This window comes from Pagrus pagrus (assembly GCF_965226575.1).
Source record: "Pagrus pagrus genome assembly, chromosome: 5".
Taxonomy (NCBI): domain Eukaryota; kingdom Metazoa; phylum Chordata; class Actinopteri; order Spariformes; family Sparidae; genus Pagrus; species Pagrus pagrus.
The window spans coordinates 14586900-14614749 of NC_140189.1; the positions used below are offsets into that span (position 1 = coordinate 14586900).

The 27850-nt window shown below is 41.7% G+C and overlaps 1 protein-coding gene across 1 annotated transcript; it reads left to right on the forward strand.

The window, feature by feature from the left end:
• The first annotated feature begins 1230 nt into the window (after nucleotides 1–1230).
• fmr1 (fragile X messenger ribonucleoprotein 1) lies at nucleotides 1231–15062 on the forward strand. The gene is made up of 15 exons (XM_084353252.1): nucleotides 1231–1662; nucleotides 4607–4659; nucleotides 4746–4839; nucleotides 5460–5531; nucleotides 5712–5860; nucleotides 6528–6621; nucleotides 6793–6909; nucleotides 7127–7297; nucleotides 7387–7465; nucleotides 7589–7716; nucleotides 7945–8031; nucleotides 9785–10025; nucleotides 10432–10632; nucleotides 11114–11193; nucleotides 12873–15062. Exons 1-15 carry the CDS (start codon nucleotides 1612–1614, stop codon nucleotides 13095–13097), a joined length of 1842 nt encoding a protein of 613 aa, XP_084209378.1. The 5' UTR covers nucleotides 1231–1611; the 3' UTR covers nucleotides 13098–15062.
• Nucleotides 15063–27850: the final 12788 nt, after the last annotated feature.

Here is a 27850-nt window from a genome sequence, read left to right on the forward strand (position 1 = left end):
CAAGCACCATGACATCTTAGACAACACGGTTACTCATCAAAATTGTTGGGTTCAAACGTATGTTATAAATGTAGTCATGTTAATTGTGCAATATGTAAGAACTGACTATCTGTTGAATTCATACTGACAACAAATACCACTAACTACACCTGCAACCCAATGCAGCTACCTGTGTTCTGTTCCATGACTGTAGCTACTGTTAGCTAGTTAGCTCAGTTAGGCGTGCAGCAAGCCAGACTCCTGGGATGTATTGGTGTTTAGACCGCCAGCTCAGGAGCTTTGGACTGAGGTTTTCAGGTACAGGGCTAGCTTGGAAGTAAAACGCTCCCGGGAAGTAAACGCGGGAGCCAGAAAACATTTTTGGCGTATGCGCTAGGTGAGCAATTCTCATTGGTTTGAATGGGCGCCGTCTTTCCATCTGGTATCTGGTTCGTCTATATAAATCTATGAACACAAGACATAGACCTCTTTGACATCATGTCAGAGCTGTTGTGTCTTCACATTCTGTCGACAGGTTTGGTTAATTTTCTAAATGTTTGAGACTAAAAATTCTCACATATTGCTCCTTTAAGATGCAAGCTAAATCAAAAAGCTAGCCTGTATAAAAGGTTAAGAACATGATGAAATGTAGGGAAATCTGAGAAGGGGATTCAAAATATACCAAGATACATAAATTAAATCAAAAGTTGTTGTTTTATTTATTTATTTTTTTATTTGAACAAGAGTCCTACACAAAAGAAAAGCTCCAGTGGCCCTTATTGATAACTCATACAGGTACATAAACCTGAGGCAGGTGAGAGTAATTGCCTTTAGGACACAAAATGGTGGCTGTCCTGGATTCTGAAACACCTTTGGGGCCCTTGGTACCATGTTTTTATTCCACAGTGGCAGGAGGTGAAGTTAAGGCAATTATCAGTGAAAAAAATAAAAATAAAAATATTTACCTAATAAGCTGAATTTCTTGCATTTATTTGTGTGGAAGTATGTTAGATATGGGCAGATAACTTTAAGATAAAGATGCTAATGGCTGGGCTGTAGTGCCAGAATAATATTAAAGGTTTTCATTTCTGTTGGGAAACAGTGTGCGGTCCATTTCAGGATGAAGACAACGGTCATTTTTATTCAGATGAAGCGCCCTGATATGTGAAGAAGACATTCCTGTGTATTACCTGTGGAGAGCAGCAATAGGCTCAGATGACTGGAACCAGCCTCGGATTTCAGCAGAGGAAGAAAAGCGGGGACGTCACATGGAGAGATGCAACCAGCAGTAGCTGCTCCACCACTAATCACACATCATTAACATAACTAGCTAGTACAAGCTAACCTAGCCTGCTACATCACTCGCCTTTGATTTATCATACATCCGGAATTGCAGATCTGCAAGAAACAAACGCCAGATTCATAGACGGTGCAAAGCGGGGAGCAACACTACGGTCACACACAGTTACCGCGGCCTCTTCTCGCAGCCGTCTGACAGGCTACTTTGGCTAGCAGGCGAAGCCAGCGATAGCAAGCTCTGCCTTGGCTAGCGTCAGGCTAGCCAGCTAGCTAGCTAGCTACTCACATCGCTAACGGTAGTTAGCTAGCTAGCGAGCTGTAGTAATTTGCGTCATGGATGAACTAGTCGTGGAAGTGAGGGGGACAAGTGGCGCCTTTTATAAGGTAAGTTAAAGGCTTTTATTGAGCTTTGTCGTCTCGGTGACCACGACATGCATGGACGTTAGCCCTACTGACCTGGAATTGTCTCTCCTAACTGACATTAGCCAGAGATACCTACTCGTATCTCCGGGCCTCAGTGCTTCTGTCCAGCCTCCACCGGGACATGGAGGCAGGAAATCTGTAAACAAAGGTGACGCTAAGCTGCTGCTACAACATCAGTGCTGCTAGCTAAATGTGTTAGTTACTGGTGTAAGTGACGGTGCTAAAACAATGCACTTGTTCAGCTGGCGGTGTTGGTAATGTTGACGTGCTTGTGCTCTAATGTTGTCCAGAGAGTGATGGGCAGGGGTCGGTAGCAGAGGCACAGGTGTCAAAATCCAGACGTGAATGGACTAACTTCATTTAGGACGAGGGGTCTGGGTGTTGTTTGGCTTCCCCGAGTGGACAGGTAGCATTGTTAATCATGGCAGCAGACATCTGTGGGGTTACTCTGAAGAAAAGAGTCAACAAGTAACGTTTGGAGGAGCAGTACTGTGAGGGGTTTGTTAGGAGCTTGTGTTTCAGAAGGAGGGTCTGAGGGTCTTGTCCATTGATCCTTGGCCTGGTGTTAATATGCAGGTGTTGATCCTGTGTTAGATGTTCATCAGCTGTGGGAGAGGTAGTCTTTCTTATCTTGGTAACATAAGCAGCACCGATGTGAGAAAAAGGACAGGTACAAGTTAAAGTGCTGCGTTTGAATGTTAATTAATTGCAAGTAATCAACTCTTTGGATCAGGATATCCTGATGAGTCCACAGTGAGAGCGCTCAGTCTACCAAAGTTTCACTGTTGGAGCGCTCGTGTTTCAAGTTTTGACGTACTGACCTGTTTTTAGAAGGATTGAAGGAGGAAACGGGAGAAACAAGCAGAGCAGGAAAGACAGAAGGAGGGAGGAATAATTCAAATGATCACTGATGGCTGAAGATTTATGTTCTGATCAGAGAGGAGAAGTCACCTGTGATATCCCCAGGAAGAATAGCTGCTGCCTCGCAAAAGCTAATGGGGATCTTAATAAACTAAACTAAACACTGAATATGTGACACTAACAGAGTGAAATAAATACAGTGGCACCGGCTCATATCCACAGTCCACAGTAGAGACACTTCAGGTGAGCAGATTGAATTGTGACCGCTTAAAAGTTTCTATAAGTAGGAGTTTTGTTGCTGCCAAACTAATGCGAGGAATGAATGAATGAATGAATGAGTCATTCTGCAAACTGGCCCGCACACCTGCTCTGCCTCCATTGTAGCCATGTTCAACACGCACTCTCATGCTGTGGACTGTATAAAGAAATCAAGCAGTGAACTAAAGCAAATTCCTGAGTTGAACATGAATATAAAGCTGTGTGAAAAATAAAAAGTGAATTGGTTCAGATGTTCTTTGGCCTTTAGACGAGTTCAGGGCGACCACACCAGCGGTGGATGTACTTTTGTCCTGGGTGTGGCACTGACTGAACATATCACTTCCTACATGCAAAATGGGAATTTGGGCATTACAGTGTGAACACTACTTTTATAAATTGTCATCATCACGAGCTTGATAAGTGTTCGGACTGTGGTGCATGTTGTAATAAACAGCGTAGACTGATTATCTGTCGTCTGATGAGAGTTGATCAGTGCTTTTACTGGGACCACTGACACAAGTCATTTAGTTTCCCACCTTGTACACTTGCTGTTTGATCCATAGAGGCGTCTCTCACTCTCTTGTACAGTAATTCACTTGGTGAGAAAGTGGACTTTGACGCCTCAGTCCAGGATGCTAATCCTAGAGGTGGTACATTTGGCAGTGCTCATGTGCAGGGTGTGATGGAGCCAAGTGGGCTGGAGGTTAGAGCAGCTTCATCAGATGTTTTTGTTGCTGCTGTTAAGATTTGAATCAGACAGCAGTCGTTAGGATCATTACTTTTCATTTGAATTTTATGTGACTGTCCCTTTATATGATCTCTTAGTGATGAATGAGTCATTTATTTCACAGGAAAAAGATCACAGTCACATGAGGGATGGGAAGACATCAGGTTTTTAAAAGACACTCACATAAACGTGAATGACTTGAAGAGCTTGTATTGCCTAAGCCTGTCACAATGGTTGAAGGTTGAAGGCTTGCACATTGTTTCCCCCACAAAAACAAGTTGGATGTGGGTAAATACTTTGGACGACGATAGGGAGATGACGATTAACTAACTAACTAGAGCAACTAATGGCAGAAGACTCATGACATCATGAATGAGGCTCTTACTTTACGGTTTGTTTGTTTCTTTTTTTTCTTTTTTACAGATTTTTAATGAAAAGTATCACGATTTCTATTGAAAGGAGCACTTAAATTCAGTTTTCCACACATTTTGCGCCTAACTACACACTCAACCATCTACCTCACCTGCCTTTACTGGTTTAACTTATGATATCAAAATAAAATACCTCCTTTTCTCAAAAGAAGCCAGACGGACATGGCTTGTAAACTCAGAACCACTTCTCCGTAACCCGACAGTTCAGGTAGTCAACACCTGTCTGGAGTTCTGCAACAGAAAAGCTTTCCCCAAATTTTTATTTCATATTTATCCATTACTGACTGTTAGCTTACCAGGCTAATGCTACTCTTAGACTTGGCTCTGTATCGCTCCCTTTTCCTTCAAGGCATTGCATGTCCTACTTGCAGTATTTGACACACATGGACGCAGACTGTGTACAACCAGAGAGAGACGGAGCCAAACCTGACTCAAGGCCAAAGCCAGAGCCACCAAAATAAAAGGAATCCATTTGGGCTGTTGCTAACAGCTTGGGCTTGGGTTAGGCTTTGGTTCGCAGGATCTTTCACATGCTTGATGCCAGTACAAAGCTGTTTTGACTATTTATAGACACATGTCAAACCCTGGTTCCTCTAACTTTGTTTTATTACCTCTGTGGTTCTTGCAGGCCTTTGTGAAGGATGTTCACGAAGGATCGGTCACTGTGGCGTTTGAAAACAAGTGAGTACAGAGGACGTAACAAACCCTAAAATGTTACCTTGTTTTTAATCGTCGCATCAACACTTATTTTTGTAAATGTGTCCCAGTTGGCAGCCGGAGCGTCAGATCCCCTTCCAGGATGTGCGTTTCCCTCCTCCAACAGGGTTCTGCAAGGAGATCAATGAGAGTGATGAGGTCGAGGTGGGACTCATTCAATACTTGTTCAGAAAGCAGAAAGTTGTGCAAGGGAAGAAAAGTTGTTGGAAAAAGTTCAGTTGTGTGGAACAAAGGGACTCTTAAGGCTCATTGTTATTCACTTTTATTGATTTTCACACAATAATTCCTGGAATTGGACACATGAATTATATGTTCCCACGTATAAAAACGTAGCTGTTGCCGCCTCATGTGACAGATTATATTGTTAACTTTCGATTTAAGTAAACATGGAGCTGTTATCAGGAGCTGAGCATCCACTAGTAGGAAGTGACGAGAAGAAATGGGAGGGAAAAAAGCTGTGGTGATAAAGATGTAAACTAGAAACATTTTCTTTCTTTGTTTCATTTATTTTTCCCTGATTTTTATGCATTTACATTTATTCTAATATGTTTATGTGGCAACTTTCTGCTGCCTCAGATGTCTTCAGCACTAAAAAAGCTCCCTTTTAAAAGGATAGAAGAAGAAATGAGCCCACACATGTTTATCAACACATTCAGCTTGTACGTTTGCATTCTCTGTGCCAGATGCCGTTTGTCAGGTTTGGGTGATTAGTGGAAAACTTTGTGAAAATTGACTTTGTTGTGTGTGTATGTTTGTGTTTCCAGGTGTATTCCAGGGCTAACGACAAGGAGCCATGTGGGTGGTGGCTGGCCAAAGTTCGCATGGTCAAAGGAGAGGTAAGACTCAGACCACAGTCTGTCTAAGTCTGGGTTACAGGATGTACAATGTAGGGCCGGGTATCAACACATCAGTCCCATCAAAACTGCAGCAAGTAGCTTTGTGAAAACATCGTTAATCACATTAGTAAGTTTGAATCGTTTCAGAATGACGTTCTCCTGGTCTCTCTGTGTCTCTAGTTTTACGTAATAGAGTACGCTGCATGCGACGCTACATTAAATGAGATAGTGACGCTGGAGCGACTACGGCCGGTCAACCCGAATAAGCCAGCCACCAAAACCACCTTCATCAAGATCAGACTGGACGTACCTGAGGATCTACGGCAGATGTGAGTTTGACGCGCACACACTAAACACATCAGGGTACGTTATGGGTTTGATACATTACTACAGGACAGTGCTGAGAAACTGGAGTCATATAATACTAAAATACTAACACAAGAAACAGAAAGTAAAAAAACAAAAAGCAGCAGAAAAGTTCAAAGTTTCTATTTTAAGAGCGTTTCAGTTTGAGAGCACACGCTGGGCCGTGATGGCATTCAATGGCTGATATTTTTTTAGCCCTGGCCAGCTTGCAAGCTCGGATTCAACAAATGCCTTCGGCCCAGATGACGGTCGCCCTCACAGATCAGTACCTTGTCACAACTTTAAAACATCACCTGCTGATGTGACGCTGCCTCTGTCAGAGGAACGCTGCGTCAGGGTGTTAATAAGCGGCACAATGCCAGTAGAACAGCAGTGGTATAATGCAACACTCAAATATGCAGCAGCAATATAAGAAGGCGTGAGCCACATTCTTCAAGGTGTTTATTATCATGTAAAACTGTAAAAGTAAGAATAGAAGTCTTGTAAGGCTTCGATAATCATGCACACGACTGAATAACGCTCGATTAGATTCATACAAATCTGCGATGAGTCGAAGGTTTGTGCGTACATGAGTTATCTGGGGGGCATTAATGAATAAGACCTGAATTATTTGTGTAACTGTGTTGACAGGTGCTCCAAGGAGTCGGCACACAAAGACTTCAAGAAGGCAGTGGGAGCGTTCAGTGTCACCTACGACTCGGAGAAAAAGCAGCTCGTCATTTTGGTTCGTTAAACCTTTTTTTTAATTTTTTTTATTTAACAAATAGGCCATTGTTTAAATAATGTCTTATAGACGTGAACCAGCACACACAGTATCAGTATCGCATCATTTTGTAGATAACAACACATCACAAAGTCAGATTCTTTGTGTTAATGACGCTCTGTTTGTTCTCAGTCGGTGAACGAGGTCACAACAAAGAGAGCCAACATGATGAGTGACATGCACTTCAGGAGCCTCCGCACCAAACTGTCTCTCATGCAGAGGAACGAAGAGGCCAGCAGACAACTGGAGGTAGATATAAATACACACACGCACGCACAATGGGATTTACGGACAACTGACATTCTTGTATGCGTGTGTATAATGTGATCATTGCGCAGTAAAAAGCGATTATAGCCTTATTAAAGGATTGCCCATCAGGAATCACTTGCTTCCTCCTCTGTTGTGCCAGTGATGATGTTTTTGCTCATGTATTTTGTTTTTGTTCCTCTTTGTTGTGTTCCTGCAGAGTTCCAGGCAGCTGGCGTCGCGGTTTCATGAACAGTTTGCGGTTCGGGATGACCTCATGGGTCTGGCCATCGGGACTCACGGCGCCAACATCCAGCAAGCACGTAAAGTCCCCGGAGTCACTAACATAGACCTGGACGAGGAGACGTGCACCTTCCACATATATGGAGAGGTAGGGTGGCTCTTATTTCTATGTTGAAGTTAGACCTGAGTGAGGTGAAGTGACAGAAGTTACACTGTGTTTTTTGCTGGTTGTCTCAGGACCAGGATGCTGTACGCGTGGCCAGGAGTTTCCTGGAATTCTCTGAAGACGTCATCAAAGTTCCCAGGAACTTAGTAGGTGAGAAAATCACTCGACTGAGACACTGACATTCTTCACGCGGTAACTTGAATTTATTCAGGAATTAGCCACGCTATTAAACTTCAGACTGTGACTGGTGATTGTTTTCTTTTGCTCTTATAGGAAAGGTGATTGGCAAAAACGGCAAACTAATCCAGGAAGTGGTCGACAAGTCCGGGGTGGTGCGCGTTCGTATTGAGCCTGAGAATGACAAGAAGCCCTCAGCAGCAGCGGCGGCAGCAGCAGACGAGGTCAGTAGGAAAAAACACCTCCGTCAAACTGACAACCCAACCAGCAACCAAAATGTTTTATTCAACCAGCTCACTGAAACAGGCTCAGCTGTCAAACCCCCGAATCTCTGACCTCTGATTCCAGTAATGAATGTATCTCCACTACTGCGAGCATGCATCGTTTCAGAACAGAACAGCTGCAAGACAAGAAAATTAATCTTTCTTTCTCTGTCTGTCCCTCTCTCATAGGGAATGGTGCCATTTGTATTTGTGGGGACCAAGGAGAGCATCTCCAATGCTACAGTACTGCTGGACTATCACCTCAACTACCTTAAGGTGCGTATCATCACCATGAATAACAACAACCTGCATCAACCCTTTTAAATTCTAGACTGACCCCTTTGCTTTAACATGAGATAGTGTATGTATGTGATCAAAAGGCAATGCTTGCTGCAGATGTTTTTAGAGCTTTTGTCAGTAGTCACACTAAAATGTATGCAGAAATACTGAATAACTTGCATGTTACATAAAACGTTTTTCCACAAAAGCATTACAGTATTTCTGAAGGAATGTGAATAACTCTGAGGCAAAGGACTACAGTCATTAGCTTTCTTGCAGAGAGTTGTCACCATGTCAGAGTTGTGCCATGAGACAGTTAGCTTAGCGTAGTATTAATACTGGAAGAGGAAGAGGAGGTAATGTAGCATTAGCATGTAATTTTCTCATCCAAACATCAAAAGTGCCTCCTCCGCCCTAATTATCTGTAATTAGATAGCAAAACTAACATTATGATAATTCAGTCATAACCAGTAATACGGAGGATACGTTTTTGTTTTTACCATTTCCTCTTTCGTTTACTGGTAATCACATAGAGAAACCAAATCTGGCATAGTGATGAAAACAGCATTGTTGAGGAAGCCACAAACCGAAGTGGGCTCATCCTCAGTCACTGATCTAACTCTGTACAGACCTGACAGAGCACAGCTCTGCACTGATTCAGATAAACCACGGTAATGTAGGTCAGTAATAATCTTGCATGCAGGGAGCTAAATAGCCAGGTTTCTGTGTGTGCTATGTAAACATGTCCTGAGTATTGTGTTGAACTTAGACTTCGCTCGCAGAAGAATTTCAGAGAGCTGGTGTGTCAGGTTTAACAGGATGTTGTAATAACTTCTCAGAGTGGAGCTTCAGCTGTTCTTTGATCTACTGACAGGTATAATTATATGATCTAACAAAGCACAGGGATGTAATGTGCTTCATTAACGCATTCCTTTCCAGTATCTCAGTGGGCCAATATTGAACCATCACTGCTATACTGAATCGGCATATATGTTGTGTTATTTTAGAGGTTATAATGTTGAAAAAGACGCCTAATGATTAAATTCCCAGTTAAATTTAGTGTTTCAGTGCACTGATGTCATTTTGGAAATACAGTGCTAGTGCTGAGGTTATTGTTATCCAGTTATCCTGCATCCAGTATTGAATTTGCTTATTTAATATGAACCCTTAAAAACCTGTTTTTGAATCTATTTCTGCCTCGTGTTCAACTTTTTGAAGGTTAAAAGCGTATAAATAACAGAGCTCAAAAGATCCAGCTGAAATCTGTCTAAGAGCAGTTGAGGAGTTGAGCCTCGATGTCGTTTACAACCTGTAGCTACAACTGGAGAATTAGATGAGATGGAACTTAATTCATCTTGAAAGACATTTTCATGCTAAAGACACTCAGTATGGATATTAACACTAGATATACACAGTACATTGCAGCACAAGATACCAGATGTTGACCCCTCACTCTGTACCATTGTACTGTGGTTGAACAGAGTGATGCTTCTTTACCTCATAAATAGTCTTTGGCTGGTTTACAGAGAGCGCACCAACCCGACAACACAATTTGGCCCATCATCAAGTTAGTCAGGGAATTTATATCAGTTGGTGAATGTTGATAAGGTCTTCTCAGTCGTCCAGGTCATGGTAATTCTAACTGCTATATCGTAGGCAGACAATATGTAAAACCAGTATAAAACCAGTCCTCTAGTGTGCATGTAAACATACTAATTTCCATGTTTTTTTTAATTCTTCATGTCCACAGGAGGTGGATCAGCTTCGTCTGGAGCGCCTGCAGATCGACGAGCAGCTGAGACAGATAGGAGGCGGAGGTGGAGGAGGAGGGACGGGGCCCCGGAACCTTAAAGACAAAACCTACGTGTTCGATAACGGCATGGGGCTCGGCATGGGGAGAGGAGCGGGAGGAGGCGGAGGAGGGAAGCCCTATGCAGGGGGAGGAAGAGGTGGCAGAGGGCGAAGAGGAGGAGGCGCCGCTTTCGCCTCAGGTATATGAAATTTAAATCAATTCACATCTTCTTTCTTCTAAATTAATAAACTCAATTATCTGAAGCTTTAATATAAATTAGTCATCTCAAGCTCAGCACAAGTGCTCTCATTAGGTTGGACGTGAATGGCACAATGACGAAGCAAAGGAGCTGACTCTCTGGCTGAGATTGAGGTTATTTTCAGCCATATTTGATGAGCTGTAATTACTTAACCTTTTGTGCCCAGTGGCCCCATTTCAAGGTTAAATAAGTGTTTGGATTTCTGACATTTCAACGGAAGGTAAATGAAAAAATCAGTCAGCACAAGGCTTTAAGTACTGACTGCAGAGTCTCTTCCCTCTGTGATGATTGTCTTAAAAAACAAAACAGTTTAAATGATGTTTGACTCGTGTCCCTCGTCCCTCAGGCACCAACTCGGAGGCATCCAACGCTTCGGAGACGGAGTCAGACCACAGAGACGAGCTCAGCGATTGGTCGCTGGCCCCCACCGAGGAGCTGATGACGGGAGGCGGGACCCTTCCCAGACGGACAGACGGGAGGAAGAGGGCAGGCGGGGGAGGGCCGCGGGGACGAGGGGGGAGAGGAAGAGGAGGGGGAGGGTATAAAGGTAGGCAGAGAGAAGAGTCAAATATTTACATTCAAAGCTTGATAAACTTTCTTGCTATTTTTAAAGATAACGAATGGAGACGATCTTTTATTGAAGTTATTAAGAAAATGAGAAAGTGGAAGAAATGTGTGTAGTGAATTGAAAAAAGTAAGAAGAATGAGAATGAATCAAATAATGAGTTCCCTGCTGACTCTCCTCACTAAAACATTCTCGAGTGTTTGCTTTTCAAGGAGATCCACATTTATTCTGAGAAAAGGAAATTCTCCAGACATAAATGTGATTATAACAAATAGATTTAACCCTGTTTTCAAGCTGCTACCTGCCTGCCTTAGACTGCAGAGGTTTATGAAGGTTCCTGGAAAACATTGAGTCAGTGGTTCTGGATTCCTAGAACAGGTTTTGTTTCCAACATCCCCTGAGGTTAGGTGAAGGAGGATGATGCCTTTGAGTTGAGATTCAAGGTTTGTCTGTCGTGGTTTAGGTGACGACATGCAGTGGAGCGAGCCGAGACCTCGTCATATCAGAGACCCCAAGACGAGAGCGCAGGAAGACACTCTACAGGTAACACAAACGCACACACAGTTCTCTGCTGTGTTTAAATCTTAACAGTACCAAGGAAACACTCCTCACCAACTACACAGAGCCACCTGTTTTCAAATGTAATTATTAGAGAACAAGAAAATGATTTAATAACCCACAGATGTCTTTCCTCTGATCTGGACATGATCGAGTGTCTCAGTGCAGAAAATCAGTCCAAACAGGCCAAAAACTGACCAAATATCTATCTGTGACACATAATTGGTCCAACTTTTAGACCTAGGATGAACCCATGTTATCAACCTTGTTAACCTACAAAATGACTTCCTTCTCTAGCGATATTCAGGATCCATCCAGAGCTGATGGCAGAGAGATGATCTGATGACACTGAGCTTATTAAAAGATACAATTTAGACTAAAACGAGATCATTTTTATCGCCGCTTTGTGCCAGTTATCGAGGACAGCACATGCTGTCTCTGCAACAACTAAATATATCTACAGTAATGAATCAAACCGGGCTCGTGCAGCATCTCCAGTGTTGAGCATGTGTGATCAGAGTGGACTAAAGCTTTGATCTGAACACAGTCATGTTCTCCTGCATCAACAGCGTATTGGATCTGTGCCGCTACAGCTGTGATGGACTTTCCCAGGCTAAATGATTCTCATTATTTTGTATTATAATTTGTATTTCAAATTATAATACTTAAAGGGTAAGGGCCTGTGTCCACATAGTGTTTTGGGCAGAAAAGTGCTGGCTGTGCATGCTGAGATGAAGCGCTGAGAGAAAAAACGCTGCACATGCATATTGTCTCTATGACAACAATATCTTGACAACCGCCGCTCTATGACACTTCCCCTTTGCGGTTTACCATCCATTTCTCTTTTATAAGACATCTGTAACTTCAGAGCAAGTAGGATGTGAGGCACGACATGATCCATAGAAGACAAAAATACGGTCAGTATTATTGCCGAGGCCGTGAAAAAGAATGAGCAATGATAACGTCACGAGTGCCTTTCTGAAAAGTTGAGAGATTTTCAACTTGACGAGGTCGGAGCGTTCAGATAAAGATGCTGTGCCGCAGACACTCACTCCTCATTAGGAACAATGCTATGTGGACACACACAAGTTGATACTGGGATGTATTTTGATGGACTGTTTAACCTATGGGCCCCCTTATTCTTGTATTCTTTGACCCGGGCCCTGTATTTACATGTTTTGGTGTGCAGGTGATTCACACTTACAGAAGGTTTGAGAATCAGTCCAGTAGATCGCCTCAGCTGGCAGCTCCGTCTGTCAAAGTTACGTCCACTGAAAGTGCTTGTTTTTGTCACTGACAGAGGTTGTTGTTCCAAGTGTCTGACAGCATTATAGAAACTGTTCGTACACCGAGAGACCTTTTCGTTAAATAATACGATTTTTGAAACAAGAAACACGAAGGTCAAGGTCAAGTCTCGCTGAAGGAGAAGTCTCTCGCGAGAGGTGACTTCTTGCAGGAAGACGTCGTGGAAACACGAGTCCTGAGTTGGAGAGAGGAGTTTGGAGTTGACCTGGAGGAACTGGCAGCAATAATTTCTTTCTAAAGTCATGGCTGAATATTTAGCTGACTTTGACAATCTAGATGAGGCAACAACAGAGATTTCAGAGGGAGACTTCCTCGAACAAGACTTGTGTCAGACTGTACTTGTTTCCTTTCCCCCACAGATCCGTGTGGACGGTAACAATGAACGTAGCGTGCAGCACTCCTCAGGGGGAAGAGGAGGAGGAGGAGGAGGAGGAGGAGGAGGAGGGCTTTCCTCATCCCAGGGTGGTGCCGGTTCCAGCGGGGAGGGTCCGTCTCGCCATCATCATCAGAGACCCATCAGAGACCGAGGGATGAAGAAGGACAAACAGGACGCTCCTCCTCCGCTGGTGAACGGAGTGTCGTAGATAACCCACTGGAGGACCTTCTCATCTAGACACACACAGAAACACACACCCAGGCAACTTGTCATAAACCATCGTAGTGTCTCTCTCTCGCTTTTTTTTCTTTCTCTGTCTTTGTCAAACACATGAATACACATATTTCATCAGCATGGAAGAGTTTACTGTAGTGAAGTCTTGGCCAGAGGTGATCTGGTTTCTGCTGGTCTGCTCTGTCGAGGTCTGTGAGTGTACTGGTCTGCTTAGTTCTCCACTGCTCTGTTCTTCTCTGGAGTGACACGTAAAGAAACGGCACTTTTTGGACTGAAGGAAAAGAAGAGATGTGATTTGACTAAAGCTCATCTCTCACAGAGGCATTAACCCCAAACATGCTCCCCTGCCCAGCAAAGGCAAAGAATTGTTTACTTGTTTTTTAAATCACCTGAATTGGATGGTTTTTTTTCTCCTCTGCCCTGTTTGGACTGGCTCACATCGGGAAGACAAAGAGTGAAACAAATTAAGGAAATAATTACAGGTACCTCAGAAGAAACGTGTTACTGCAGATGTTGAATGTCGAGATGATCTGACAGCACTGGCCTCAGTGTTTCCACGGGGTGCGGATTTTATTTTTGATCGCCTGAAGCTCCAGAATCCAACACTTGGGAGTCAGCCTGAACACAGCATTGCATTTACAATATAACTACAGTGAGAAGAGAAGTCATGAAGCATCTTACAGGTGCATTTTTAGAGAGTATTAAGAACTACAGTGACATAATTCCATAATACAAACATCTTTCAGATGTTGTAGATGTGTTTTGGGTGTCACCCAAATAACTTCTACATATGGGACATAGAATTATCAGATTAGAAAAAAAATGTTTGCAAACTGCAATCACACTTGCCTTTGGGATCAGCAAAGTGAAGTTCAAAGTGTCCATGTTTTGAGGATGAAATGCCAGCAGGGATGCACGGGCAATGAAATTGCTAACGAATACCAATCTCACTTTATTGAACCCATCTGTGTTTTGCTTCTTGTTGCCATCACAACATTAATTCCTTCAGTCTGTTCGACTGTCAGACCAAGCACGAATTCAACCACGTATTAGCCGTACCACTGGGGAAACATAAATCTGAGGCACTCTGATGCAAATAAACAGTTTTAAAAGCTTTTAAAGAAGCAAAGATATTAACTCTTAAGAGTCTTCACCAGGCTACAAAATGTTTTGCACTGCTGTTCTTTTTTAAAATGAATTTCATGTCATGTGACGTACGCTACTGAAGCGATTAGTGCGTTCAACCCACGCTGACTTCGACCTCCCTTCAGCTATTGCTGTTTAGTTGTTTTTTTTTACTGATTCACTGATTTTTATTTCCCTGCACTATGTCCACAGTGAAACTGGGGGCCTTCATCGGTCATTACAAATACCATTAATAACAGTGCGTGAACAGCTGTCTGTGAAGATTATAAAGTGAAAGTCTGTGATGGACATCAAAAACACTCCTTAAACCCTTAAATCTGTGGTGCGGATTGGCCCTGACTTAAAGGGAGCACACAGAAAACTGGACACTAACAGCAACTACAGTGAATCAAAATGCTCGATTATAAATTCAGTATTCAGAGGTTAAACCTGTGTATTCATTCAGTCATTAAGAAATAAACCGTGTCTCATGACTAAAGCCTTTACAACAGTCATGAATGAAATCTTCCAGACAGACACGTGAAGTTATCTTGGTGAAAACTTTAGATCCTGTACCACGCTGAGGGAGCCTTCTCTACTTCCACAGTGGAATATTGCGAGCCAGCTCAATTAGTTCAGTAACGTTTGCAGGATTAAGGTGGGAACATCTTGAATGTAGAACTCCATGAGCTTTTCTTTAATTTATGAAAACCTTTGTACTTAACCTTTAGAAAAACCTGTCTGAAGTATTATTGTAGGGGAAACGGCGTTTCACTGAGTTATACTTTGACAATAAATTTTGGTGTAAGTTTTATTATTCCTTGTTTTCCAAGTTATTCTGGGGCCACATCTCTTACTTAGACATTTTGTGTAATAACCTTTATTTATTGTTATTTCCTATTAGCTGTATTTTGTAACTTGTAGGGCAGAGCACAGGGACCGACAACAGATTTACTTTCAGTTACACCAAATTGTAATCTTTATAAAAAAAAACGTGATTTAAATTCCACATCGGTCTCCTTACTTTTAAACTGCAGGACTTTGCATGAAACCAGAGTATAAAGTCAGGTTTAATGAAATAAGATTTTCATCTTCTCGTTCAGGTTTCTGAGCCTCCATTGTGAAATCTCCTCTGGATTAAGAGCAAAGTGTTCACCACAGTCGTAAAGCTGCAGGCAGCCAGTTTTCTGTCACAATGAGGCTTTCTTCATATCTTTGTGCCTTGGATTTATGCTCCTCTATTACTGTGAATCTGGCCTCTTCTAAAATGCACCTGACTCCTCTGAATAGATCAAAGCTTTTCATACTCTGTTAAAACCCATCTGTTTTTTTTTTCTGTCATACATGGGCGTTTCTTGTATGGGTGATTCTGTGACCCTATATGCATCTATTTGAATTCTTTTGGGGATGCACAATGGTACAAGATGACTTCTACGGTTCCTGGTGATTCATTTAATCCCAGAACAGGTTGAGTCTTCTTTAACATTGCTCTAAACTTATCGTCCTCGTGCTCGAGCTACGCACCACACAGACTCGCACAAACAGAGGACTAGACAGTCATGTCAGGTTTCCAGACATCAAAGAAACATCAGACAAAAAAACAATGTGTTGACTTGAAGCTCTCATCTGGAGGTGCTGTTCGGTTTGACACCTCGGAGAGTTTCTGATTTTATAAAGCTTCTGCATGGTAATATCCTTCATGGCATCATCATCGAAATAACTCAAGTCTAATTAAGGCGGCATGACTGCCTTTAAAGATCATGTACATTCTCAGTTGTCCCAAATTGTATCCTAAACTCAAACTGACTGCAGTAACATTGATGGGCTAGTGTATACAGTATTTTTAGATTTATGACTGAGGGGAAATTGATAATAGCGTTAGTTTGAATAAACATAAAACTGTTGAAATGTGAGAAAGTCACTGTAAAACAAAAAAAAGCAAAGCAAAAAAAAAAAGGTTTCTCGAGGTTTTTCTGTGCATTCATAGGCTTATCGACGTGAAATTCTGTAACAAATCTAGTATCTTGTACAATATCAGGGCTAGCTAATGAGCTGTGAGCTTCAGTTTTAGTGTTGCCTGGTGCAAATATTGTGGGGTTAAGAAGTTGAAGGTGCAATATGTAAGAGTTTTACTTTAAAACAAAAAAAAAAAAACAACATTGTCAACTGAATGTGAAGGAATAACGGTGTTGACACTAAATCTAAATGTCCTTATGTTGTGCTGAAGAGATATCTACTGAAGTTAGCGTGCTAACCAGCTAGCCAGGCCTGAAAACCCAGTGGTCCAAGCGGTGTCAACACCAACACTCACCTGGTAGTCTTAGTAGCTTAGCTAACAATGGGAAACTAGCCTGGCTCGATCCAAAATCTGTCTTCTAATTGTCTAACTCTAACTCTTGGAAAGAAAGCGAACAAGCGCTTTTGTGAAAATCGTATCTGTTCCCTTCAAAATTGCCTTCATTAGGAGCTTCTTCAGTTAGCGTAGCATCAAATAACTTTACAGTCGGTTGGATCTACTTCAAACAGCCACTGCGCTCCATTTTCAACAGATGCTTTGTGAGATTTCTGAATCATATACTTGACGTATCATTTGGGAGAAAAAACGTAACTCTTGTGCTTGAAAGCTGCGAATGCTCAGAGAAACCTCACCATATTTTGTGTGACATGTGCCTTTAATTGTGGCTAGTATCACAACCTAGACATGTAAATCAGGGATGATGAGACGCTCATAACGGACCAGATGTGTGTAAAGGTGGCTACTTCCTGTTGTGACGTCGCTGATTCAGCCCGGGTCATCACTGTCAACGCTGAGAATTTTCGAGCTTCCTTTCAAAACTCGACGGGTTGGTGTTGACTGTGCGGGCGATGTTGGCGTACCAGGAAACCGCCGGCTTTAACCACCTGATCCTTCTTTAACACTGAAGGTGTTGTATCATTGTACAGTCGACAAACATGAGCCTGTAGCTGATGACCTGGTTCAATTCATCTGTGAAATGGATTCAGTTACTTTTGTTCATGACCTTGAGCTACTTTGGTTCCAAAGTCAAAGAGCCGTACCCCTTTTTCAAATGTTCTCTTAAGATGCAAAATGGTGTAACCCAGTGAAACTTTCCCTCGAAAGTAACTGAAGCGATGAAAGGAACTGAACAGATTTCCGAGGTTGAGCCAGGTCTTATCTTTTTACCAGAGATCAGTGTACCTTCCTAGTCTTGCAATGCATGTACATCTTTATTATGGATTATGGAGACTTTCTCTAAGTTCGGACACATGTTTAAAAAAAAAAAAAAAAAAGACATTACATAAGTTTAGTTTTTTGAGTCAGTGTTACTTTGTCTCATTCCTCCTCGACCTGAGTTCAGCTGGAGTAGCCGGCCATGAGTTACGTTTTCTGACAACCATCAACTTTGAGTCAGCGACACTTGGGGAACCTTTAGAACATGTCACAAAGAAACGGTTATGTAACATGAAACAAACTTTCTTTTTTTTTTTTTTTAAGAATTTAATTTCTCTTTTTTCAGAAGTATTATAGGTGTCAATTTCTCTCACTAATCGGTTAGGACCTTTGCTTTCACTGTTCCCAGTACGCATTCTCTGCAGTGAAAGTAACCTCTATATTGTCAATAGAGCATCAACAGTATGGAGTTGCTTTGTATTGTACAAAAAAAAAGAAAAAAAAAACATGATGGAAAAAAGAAGGGAGGGTGGCATACTGTATATAATGATGTCATTATTTGTCTGAGAAAAGATTTGTACTATTGTTTCAAATGTGCACTTATCCTGATATTTCCTTTTTTTTTTTTGCTGTTTAATATCAGTTATATGCTAGAGCTCTTGATAATAAACTTAATGATGTGTGAAAAAAATAGTATCCTCTATAGCAGGGTTGAGCCACACACAGCTGTTATTAACAATGAAATGTCCATAGTGCTGCAGAACTTCAAAAATAGCGTTACTGTACAGTAAGAGGGTGAAGAAGTTTTTTTATCTGACGGGGAAAATCCACCTAAAACTGGAATTCTGACTGATATAATGACTGAACTTCCATTCTGAGATGGAAAGTCCTTTTACAATGAAACCTTTCATCCATAACGAAGAATAGAGTAATAATATATCATGTGCTTAGTTTAACTCAATCCATGAACATTTAGATACTAAATTTGTTTTAAATGGCTGAAAGCAGCGACTTTTAACGGGTGTTTAATCTTTGTTGTTCAAAAGATTTAAGGTTGTTGAGTGTCAACGTACATTTGTAACAACTGGAACACTAATTTGACAAAAAAAATATAACAATCGAAAGTCCCCTTACAGGCTCTTTTGAGGACTTTAAACCACATTTCAAAGTCTTTGTTGGCAGATAAAGTTTACTTAGACCTGTTGAGGAGGATCATGAGATGTGGTTAAAGCCAGCAAGTGGACTTTAACTTAGCATGTTATCCTCAGTGTCATTTTAAGCTAAAATTATTTTTAATGGTTAAGGTGTAAGGGAAATAGGAAAACATTTTACATAAGACATAAGACATATCAGTCTCAATCTCATGTCCTTGCGCTAACGGCTACAGCCAGGAAGCAGTTAGCTTAGCTAAGTAAAGACTGGAGAAGCTTCGGGAAACAGCTAGCATAGATCTCTCCAAAGTAAAGGGAAAAAAAATACACCTATGAGCACCTCTTAAATGCCAATAGGTAAACATTTTTGTTTAAAACATCCAAAGATTAACTAAAATGATCAAAGTTTGCATGCTAAACAGCTAGCCCCTCTGATATAAAACAACACCAACAATCCTATGGTGCTCCGGGGTCCCAGTCCAGACCCTCAGGTAATACAACCATGAGCTGCATTGTTAAATGAGCCTGATAGCTAGCAGGATAAAAGGTTAAAGTGGTGATATGCTGCCCCCATTAGTTTGGAGTAGGAATTTGACAGGTGGCCAATGTTTACATATTGCACCTTTATTGTTGCTAAATAACTTAAATTTCCTTTGTTTATTTCAAACACCAATAGAACTGTAAAACGTTGCAAAGCTGCAGCACTTAAGTTCCTCTAAAAAACGCAATGTATTGTTTTTACATTTATATTATATTTACTTCAGACAGAGCCAGGCACACTGTTTCCACCAGGATTCCAGTCTTTATGCTAAGCTAAGCTCACAGTCTCCCAGCTTGAGTACAAACAAACATCAGAGTGGTATTGATTTTGTCATCCGTCTGTATTTTCCCCAAATTTCCCAACACTTTCATGTTTGTAAAGAAAGCAGATGTCGATTTACCTTCTAGCATGTAGCTTTGAGAAAGGTTAGCCTGCTACAGAGACTGACGTTACCTAAAGGAATAAAGTTTTATGGTGGATTTTCCCTTTAATTTTTAGTCACCAGAAAGGTGGATAAAGATGAGTGTTTCATTTAGATTTCCTTAACATTTTATATTCTGTTCTTTTTGACTTGTATACATTTTTTCCTAAGGTGAAGCTAGCGTGGTGCTGGCGGCGAGACTTGTCTCCCAAAAGCCAGTTCCCCTTAAACTGACAAAAAGAGAAGAAGCCACATTGACGTCATTGAAGGTCCGACCTTCACATCAGCTGTGTTGTATCACACCAGAGACAATGAATTTCTTTGCATCTGTGGCTGTGCTTCAACCTGCTTGTTGGTGTATTTTATCGTGCCTCCAAACACCAGGTTGAGAGTGTATGTCAGACTTTTTAACTGCTGGAATTTAACCAACAAAAGCAGTTTAATGGCTTTTTCATGCTTTGGTATGATCTTTTAGGGGCATTACTAACAATCTGTAATGCTAGGCCAAGGCTTGTACTTTCATGGACAGTGTAAAATAAAAAAGATGTGGGAGGACTGTTGCATGCTGACCGGTTGAGGTCATTCAAGAATTGGTGCTAAGGAGGCATTTCGACAATAGTGATTTTACTGAGAGTCTCCTATAACTGACCGGTTGTGACATTATCCAATCCTACTGACTGCAGTCGAGATCATGGCAAAAAAAAAAAGTCGCGTTGGAAAACATTGTAATTGTGGTCGTATGGAAAGCTGCATGGGAAACATTTCCCTAGAAGTAGGTTTGTGAACAATTTGGCATCCCAAACCAAAGTTCAAGACAAGCAACAGGGATCGCACACGGGATACCAAATGGCACCATGAAGAACATTGTGCATTGAGTTAATCCAGGTTCTGCAGATGTTCTTCAGATGCTTTGTTGGACTGTCTTCTGTTTGTTCCTCTGTCTCCAGTCCATCAGAACAGTACTATTACATATGTAATCTGGTACTCCGTGTAATTGAATGGCACTACCAAAACTATATAATCCGTAAAGATGGATTTTGAAAGAGTAACGCTTTTTCAAATAGGGAATCACTGTTAACTCACATGAAATGTTTCATACTAAAATTGATGAGTGGACTGTTTTATCTCTTAACGCACTTCATGTAACGATGCTATTACCTTGTGATGTCTGTTTGGAGGGATTAGATGAGAGATTTGTGGCTTCAGACATTTTGGGTCTTTCCGCCATTGTCACTCTAAACAGACTGTTGAAATAACTGAGAGTGAAATTAATTTTGATTTACAAAAACTACGTTTTGGCAGCTGTTGACATATTGAAGAGTTTCATGTCGATAGTTTAGGGTCGTTGACTGTTTTTCTCATGAAGTGTACATTGAGGGTGTTTTCCAGCAAATTGATTTTCTTGATATTCAACTGGGTGACCGTCTGATTGTTGGTGATTGTCTTGAAAGGTTTGCTGTTCTAATGTTCTGGTGTACAGAGTGTATTTTTCCCATGATCCAATGGGTTGCAGAAGGGGAATGCTAGTGATTTAATTTGCATTTGGTGTGAATGACTTTTATATGGTAGCCCATTTCTGCCAGTTAAAGGTCGTTAAAGAAGATAAAAGCTAAGCTCGATGAAAAGAGTTAAAATGTCCATATTTATCGGAAAACTTTGGCATTTGATCCCATAACTGTGACCTTTTATCTCGTAATTTTAATTTCACTCATAATTTGACTATTCAATTCCATTATTATGACTTTTTATCGTATCATTTCAAACTTTTATCACATAAATTATGACTTTTTTCTCATAATTAAAACTTTTTGCTCATATTTATTTTTCCTACGACTGGCAGAAACGGGCGTCCATGCATTTATTCTTTGTCAGCTGCGTAGGATCCTCAAATGTGAAAGAGGCATCAGACTGAATTAACCAATCCTTACTCTTAAAGCTAGAACGCTGTTCACTGTGTTGTTTTGCAAATGTGATCAGGTTACGGAGGTTTTGTCCCGGCCTCGTCCACAAACCTTGATTTTGACTTGACATCCCAGAGGAGATGCTCTCTAAACAAGAATTATGAGAATTCTGAAAGCACAAGGATTTGAATGGTGGAGTCCCAGTTCAGTTCAGAAACTTTCAATCCTTTTAACTGGAAAAATGTCTCATATGACCATTTTGCATCCCTCCTTCACTAAGCATTTAGTCCTGATGGGGTTTGCAGCACGAGTAATGTGGAACCAACGCAAGACAAGATGAGCCAAAAACGATGTTGTTGTAGCTCGACATTCCACCGCAGATCTCAGCAGTCACTTATTTGCAGAATGTATATCACATCAAATATACTAACGAGACTCTACTGTTCAACAGTGGAGGGCCAGAAAGTGCAGACACGCAGAGAATCTGTAGATAAATAAACCAGGGTAGTCAAAAAAGCTGTAAACCTTGTGTGCACTTTTGGGCATTTTTTGTTTCCTTTTGTACATACTACTAGCATTTAAGATGTTTGGGTTGACATGTCTGGTTATAGTGCAATATATTTTGTATGCAAGCAGTTTCAATAAATAAAGGTCGATCTTCCTCCGTGAACTCCGACTGATCTCTGCTTTTTATGAGTTTTAGGATTTTTATATAGACAGATAGTCCCATGGAGGCCCAGTATTAATGATAAAGGATGTTTTGACCTGGACCCTCTGACAGGTGACAGTGCCCTAGTTGTCTTGACCGCCACATTTGTTGGAGCAGATAGTAGGTCGGAAAAACAGAAAAAGATATGAAAGTGAAATCTTTGTTCAAACATGGCCATTATAGCCAAGCGCACTGTAACTTGAGACTTTGTAGCACCTGGGGTGGCCAGGTGGACCTCGGGGATCCTTCTACAATTAATTCAAGGACACACCTCTGTTCCATTCATTACAGCTTTGTATGATAAAGCATCACGGCCTTGAATTGGGTCAACATGCTTGGTAAGTTGGTCCACTAGGGGAAATGACCACAAGGATGATCGGGATAAAAGGCTATATTACAAAGCTACTGGGCACAGTGACAATCAAGAGCCAAGGCCAAACTGTTCTGTTCTGGCTCTGCTGACGAAACTGAAGCAAAACTCTCGGAAATATAAACACTACCAACACCCATGCCCCAATTCCCAAATTGTTTTGTCGAGATTTTATTCACAGCATGGACACCGGGTCAAGCTTGTGCACCCACTTCAGGTTTTGGCTTTAAAAACAAGGTGTTAATAACATCTTTTGAAATCAATTTGGGATCTCGGAGCTTCCAGAGACTTGCATTGGAGAATACTGCAACGCTGTTTTGCTGTGAAGCTCCAGAAATAGTTTGCGGACCACGAAACTTCCCCCGTCTTTCCTTCGGCATGGAGGTGAACTGTTCCTTTGAATGTTATTTTAACTTAAAGTGATCTATCCTTTTTAACTGTATCCTGCATGGTGTAACCTATGCTTAGTAATTTGGAGGATCCAGATACAATGTAAGCCAATATGACTGAATTCAATAAGAATCGGATGACATATGTTTGAGTAATAAAACTTCTTTTTACATGCCTCCAAAAAAAAAGGAAGATTTAAAGAACGGTGACACGCTTCCCAGGTGTCTTACGTGTTTCGCCCTGGAATGATGACTCTGCTGGTCTCCTGTCCAACAGCACAGAGGAGAACCAGAACACAGGTGGGACTGGAGATAAAGAGCAGGGTGAAGGTAAAGGTTAAGAATGAAATGTTCCTAATGGTGTCATGAAAAATAAGACCTCGCTGAAAGTTTCTTTCAAAGCGTACTACTTCTTCTGGGCCACATGGGGGCGCTGTGGTACTGTGCTGATTCACTGATGCTTCATGTACCAGAGATAGAGAGAGAGAGAGAGAGGGAGAGGAGAGAGAGAGCCTGGGCACATATTGAAAATTCATGACACGCACTTCACAACTTCTGCAAGATACACAGCAAGTATAATGAGCTCAAATCTGAGAACTTCCTGACTATTTTATCAGTTTGTATTTCTTCTGGGCTCCGTGTCTGTGTGTGAAACTCTAACTCTCTGTGTCATCAGTGAAATATAAATGACTAGCACAGCTGTGGCTTTAACAATCCTGCAAACGACACTAACGAAGAAAAAGATGACAAAAAAACAAAAACAAAAAAACAAACAGCCTCTCTGGTCGCGGTAAAGACTGCGTAATGAGTTGGAATTGAATTCACGCGTGTCGCTCTCTGAATGTTTGCCCTTAATTACATTTTATCTTAATGCCGCTCTATCTCCCCCTGTCATCTCACTCTCCATCAGCTCATCCTGCAATTGCTTTTTTTTTTTTTAAATTCTGCCATATCTGCCTCTATCCTTTCCTCTCCCTCTCTCTCTCCAGTCATTCTCTGTCTCGCAGTGTCTGACCTAGTTTTGGACAGCCTTTCTTACACACACACACACACACACACACACACACACACACACACACACACACACACAAAACCACTGTTCCCGCAGGTGCTTAAAATCCTTGAAAATTGTTTGAATTTCTGTGTGGTGTTTTTAAGGTCCGGAGATGTCTGGAATTTTGATTTGTGCGAGGCTGAAATGGCTGGAATTGATCAAGGTCATGAAACAGCACTTTCAGACAGTATTGCTCATGGCTGGCAGTGTTTTATTCCCATCATGCACTCTGGTTAACTCTCTTCTCTTCTCTTCTCTTCTCTTCTCTTCTCTTCTCTTCTCTTCTCTTCTCTTCTCTCCATCTCAGGCTGCTGTTTGTACTTGTGGTTGTGTGATGCAGAGCAGTGCTGGCATGTTGCCCCAGACCAGACCAAAATACCCACACACACACACGCACACACACGGCTACACACCATCCAAAACAAAGACACACATAGAGCCCGCAGTGTATCTTCAAATGTTACTTCCGATACATTTGGACTTGTCGTCTTCTCCCATCACGGGTATAAACATGCAGCCTTCTTCTGCGTGGGAGGACTTTTCAAAAAAAGGAGAGGACGGTGATGTCACAAAGGAACCACAGTTACAGCTACAGCACATGCTGAGTGAGAAGTTTCAACCATCTGGTCAATCATTATTCATAGCGAGGCGTAAACAGCAAAACGTGCTGCTGGGCATGTGTTGCAGCAAGTGCATGATAGAGAGCGAGGATGGTGGGCTGCTAAACTGTTGTTAACACGCCGCTACCTCGGATGATCTCACACAAAGGTGAAGTGGCAGGAGAAAGATACGGAGGAGGGTGAGGGGTGCAGTTTGAGAGGGGTCCAAAGATCCAGAAGAAGGAAAAGACAGATCACACGCTGCTGTTCAGGAGGCTAAAGTTTAGAAGGCTACAGAGAAGCAGCTGTTTGGACATCCAATCCTATATTTAGGCCAGGTGCAGGGAAGCAGATTCAGTGATGGGAAGAGCAGAGTAACCACACGCTGGATTATAGCTCCTGAACTCTGCTGGACTGAACCGACAACGTTTAGACACCGGCCAGCTGGAGCTCAACTGGTTCGCACTCAGAGTGAAAAACTGTCTTTTGCAGTGTCATTCTTCATCCAGGAGATTAGTAACAAGCACTAATGTGTCTGCTGATGTCATTTTCACAGCTCAACCTGCTGTATGGTTTAAACAGATGAGGAGTTTCGGGTGATTGTTATTTAAAACAAATCAAACACTATCATGGAAACAGGGCTCACAGAGGACATTACAAGGCAAAGATGTGACGGTATATGAAACCCGAGGGTATAAAAACACGATCTGTCAGAATTAATGAGTGGAAACCAGGTTACGGACTGCAGATTTCACTGGGTTAAACACACAAAGAGAAGAAGGGTGAGAATGATGGCAAATCATGACATCGTGCTGGCACGGACTCCGCAAGTTGGAGCGAAAACCCTGATGACTCATGTTGTCCCAGCGTGATCTGACAGTGTTCCACAAAGCTTCTTGTGATGTCACAGAACGCTTGGCCGTCTCAGTCTTCAAGCGTTCCCGAAAATGTTCGATGGGGATGTGACTGTGGAGGAAAGTCCATGAAATCCAGGGCTACTTGTGGAGTCCATGCCAGCTCGAGTGAACGATTTCATTAAAGCCAAAAAAGGGGGCATTTTAAATACTGAGATAGGTTTTTAAAGGAGTCAACTTTCCACTCAAATTGTTAAGCTGAAATGATCACTCAACACAGTTTATAGTCCAGCGTCCTTGTCAACTTTGGCCCACTTTACTTGCCGTACTTGTGCGCACTGATTTTCTGTGCATTTAGTGCCATCTATTCCAGTTCAACCTACTTACAAAGCAGCAGCTCATTTACCAGCATTTTTCATTCTTCCTTTCAACTTGTATGAATTTCAGACCGTGTGTGGTTGCTGCCCAGTTGGACCTATTTTTGGCAATGTTGCCGCAATCTCAGATCTCAGCAGTTACTTTGGTGAGTTCAGATTCAGTGGAAATGAGGCACGGAGAGTGGTTCTTTTCGAGGAAAAGTGTGGAAATGTAAGTATTGCAGATGACTAGCCACATCACAATACCAAGCAGTATTTCAACAAATCTAGTATCCAGAATCCAGTAAAAGGTTAAAAACAAATGTAAGACCTCAGGATGACTTCCTTCACTTTTGACGAGAATGTTTCTGTGCATGGAAATATGTCACAACCTTATTTCCTCAGACTATAATGTTTGTACTGCAGTCTTTGATGTTTAAACTGATCAGCTAGACATAGATTTGCCTCCACAGCTAAAGTAATGATACTCCTCTATCAGGGCCACAGCCTTCACGAAAGGACACAAATATCACGTCCTCCGTGTTGCTTCTGGGAATTTTGACATCTTTAATTTACACATAAATTACACAAGGTGGATTTTTAGGGCTGTTTCTGGTCCAAAGTTGGCCTGTGAGGTAAAATACTCTTTAGATATGTAGGATCCCAATTTAAGGATTATTTTTGATTATTTATTTTGATTATTTCTTTACACTCTGGGTGGGGCGTCAGTAAATTAAGGGAACTTGGGATCCCAGTACCATTTTGTATCTTAACAATACGATATAAAACTAGAATGGCACTCAGTAGAGCGCATACCTTCACCAAGGCCAAACTATCCCCTTTAATTCAATTTCAACCTCGATAATCCTATATCACTGTATGATTTGTTTTCAGTCAAGAGCCTTGCATTATTCCCTGAGAAATTAAAGAAAATGTCAAAAAACATCATATCTCACAATGTTAAAGCAACATTATGTAACTTTTTTTTACAACATGTTGCTGGTACAGTATCTTGTAATAGAGTTAATGGTGTCTCTGTCTCAGCCACTCCGCCCTCCTATCACTTGTTTCTGCACTATGTAACTTCAGTGAGAGGGTAGGATCACAGCGTTACATACATGTTTACTTCAACACAAGACATTGTTATGTTAGAAACTGTGGGGGGCGCCAAATCACACAAAACGCTAATTTCTACATAATGTTGCTTTCAAGAAAGTGAGAGAGAAATTCCTGGATCTGTCCCTTTATCAGAAAAAGTTATTGTGGTCGTTTCTGGGCCGAGATCATCCTACATCCAAGTTTCATGGAAATCCGTTTTTGTGTTTAGTTTTTGTGTAATTCTGCAGACAAACCAACCAAATGACAAACACTGGTGAAAACGTCTCCTTGAGACAACATTAATACAGGTATGGAGATAAGATTTAAAGAAAAGATTATTGAACAGATAAATTAATAAATAAAAGGAGGATTTTTTGTGCGGTGGCCAGTCCAAATTTTGTTTTTTGGGTTTGCGCCTTCTTCCCTCTAAAACCTCGGCTACGGCCCTGCACGGTGCCCCACACCATATACCAACAGAAACCCTACAGCTGAACAAGGACTCCTCACAGCTCAGTGAGCGAGTGCACTCACACAGGCTGCTGTCTGAATCGACGCAGAGAGAGACGGCATATTGTCTCATCGGCCAGTGACTCATGAGAACATATAGCACATGAGAGACGATGGTGACTGACTGAGCCCTCGGAGCAGAAGGGTCAGATCACTGACTGAAACATGTGGCTTCCTGATCATCCTGATAACAAGTCATCTCTGACAGACACTGAAATCCTTCTCCAGCTGTTGCAAAGTCACAGATTCACATCCAGAAGCACATTTCTGTATATTCCTGTCAGACCCCTGCAGTATAAATAGCTCCACTTGTTATGAAGGAAAATGTTTGCAGTGACTATCTCAGTGTGACTTGTCCTCCACAGTGTGTGTGTGTGTGTGTGTGTGTTTGTATATGTAAGTGTGCTCTCTCTCTCTCTCTCTCTCTCTCTCTCCTCTCCCTCCCTCCACCTCTGCCTGCCTGTCAGCCTGCCTCCACCA

Bases quoted from the DNA above. Each gene is read 5' to 3' on its own strand.
- fmr1 (XM_084353252.1), top strand. From the start codon at position 1,612: ATGGATGAACTAGTCGTGGAAGTGAGGGGGACAAGTGGCGCCTTTTAT. The intron at 1,663-4,606 runs GTAAGTTAAAGG...TGGTTCTTGCAG, and splicing joins CAAGTGGCGCCTTTTATAAG to GCCTTTGTGAAGGATGTTCA. The intron at 7,717-7,944 runs GTCAGTAGGAAA...CCTCTCTCATAG, and splicing joins CGGCGGCAGCAGCAGACGAG to GGAATGGTGCCATTTGTATT.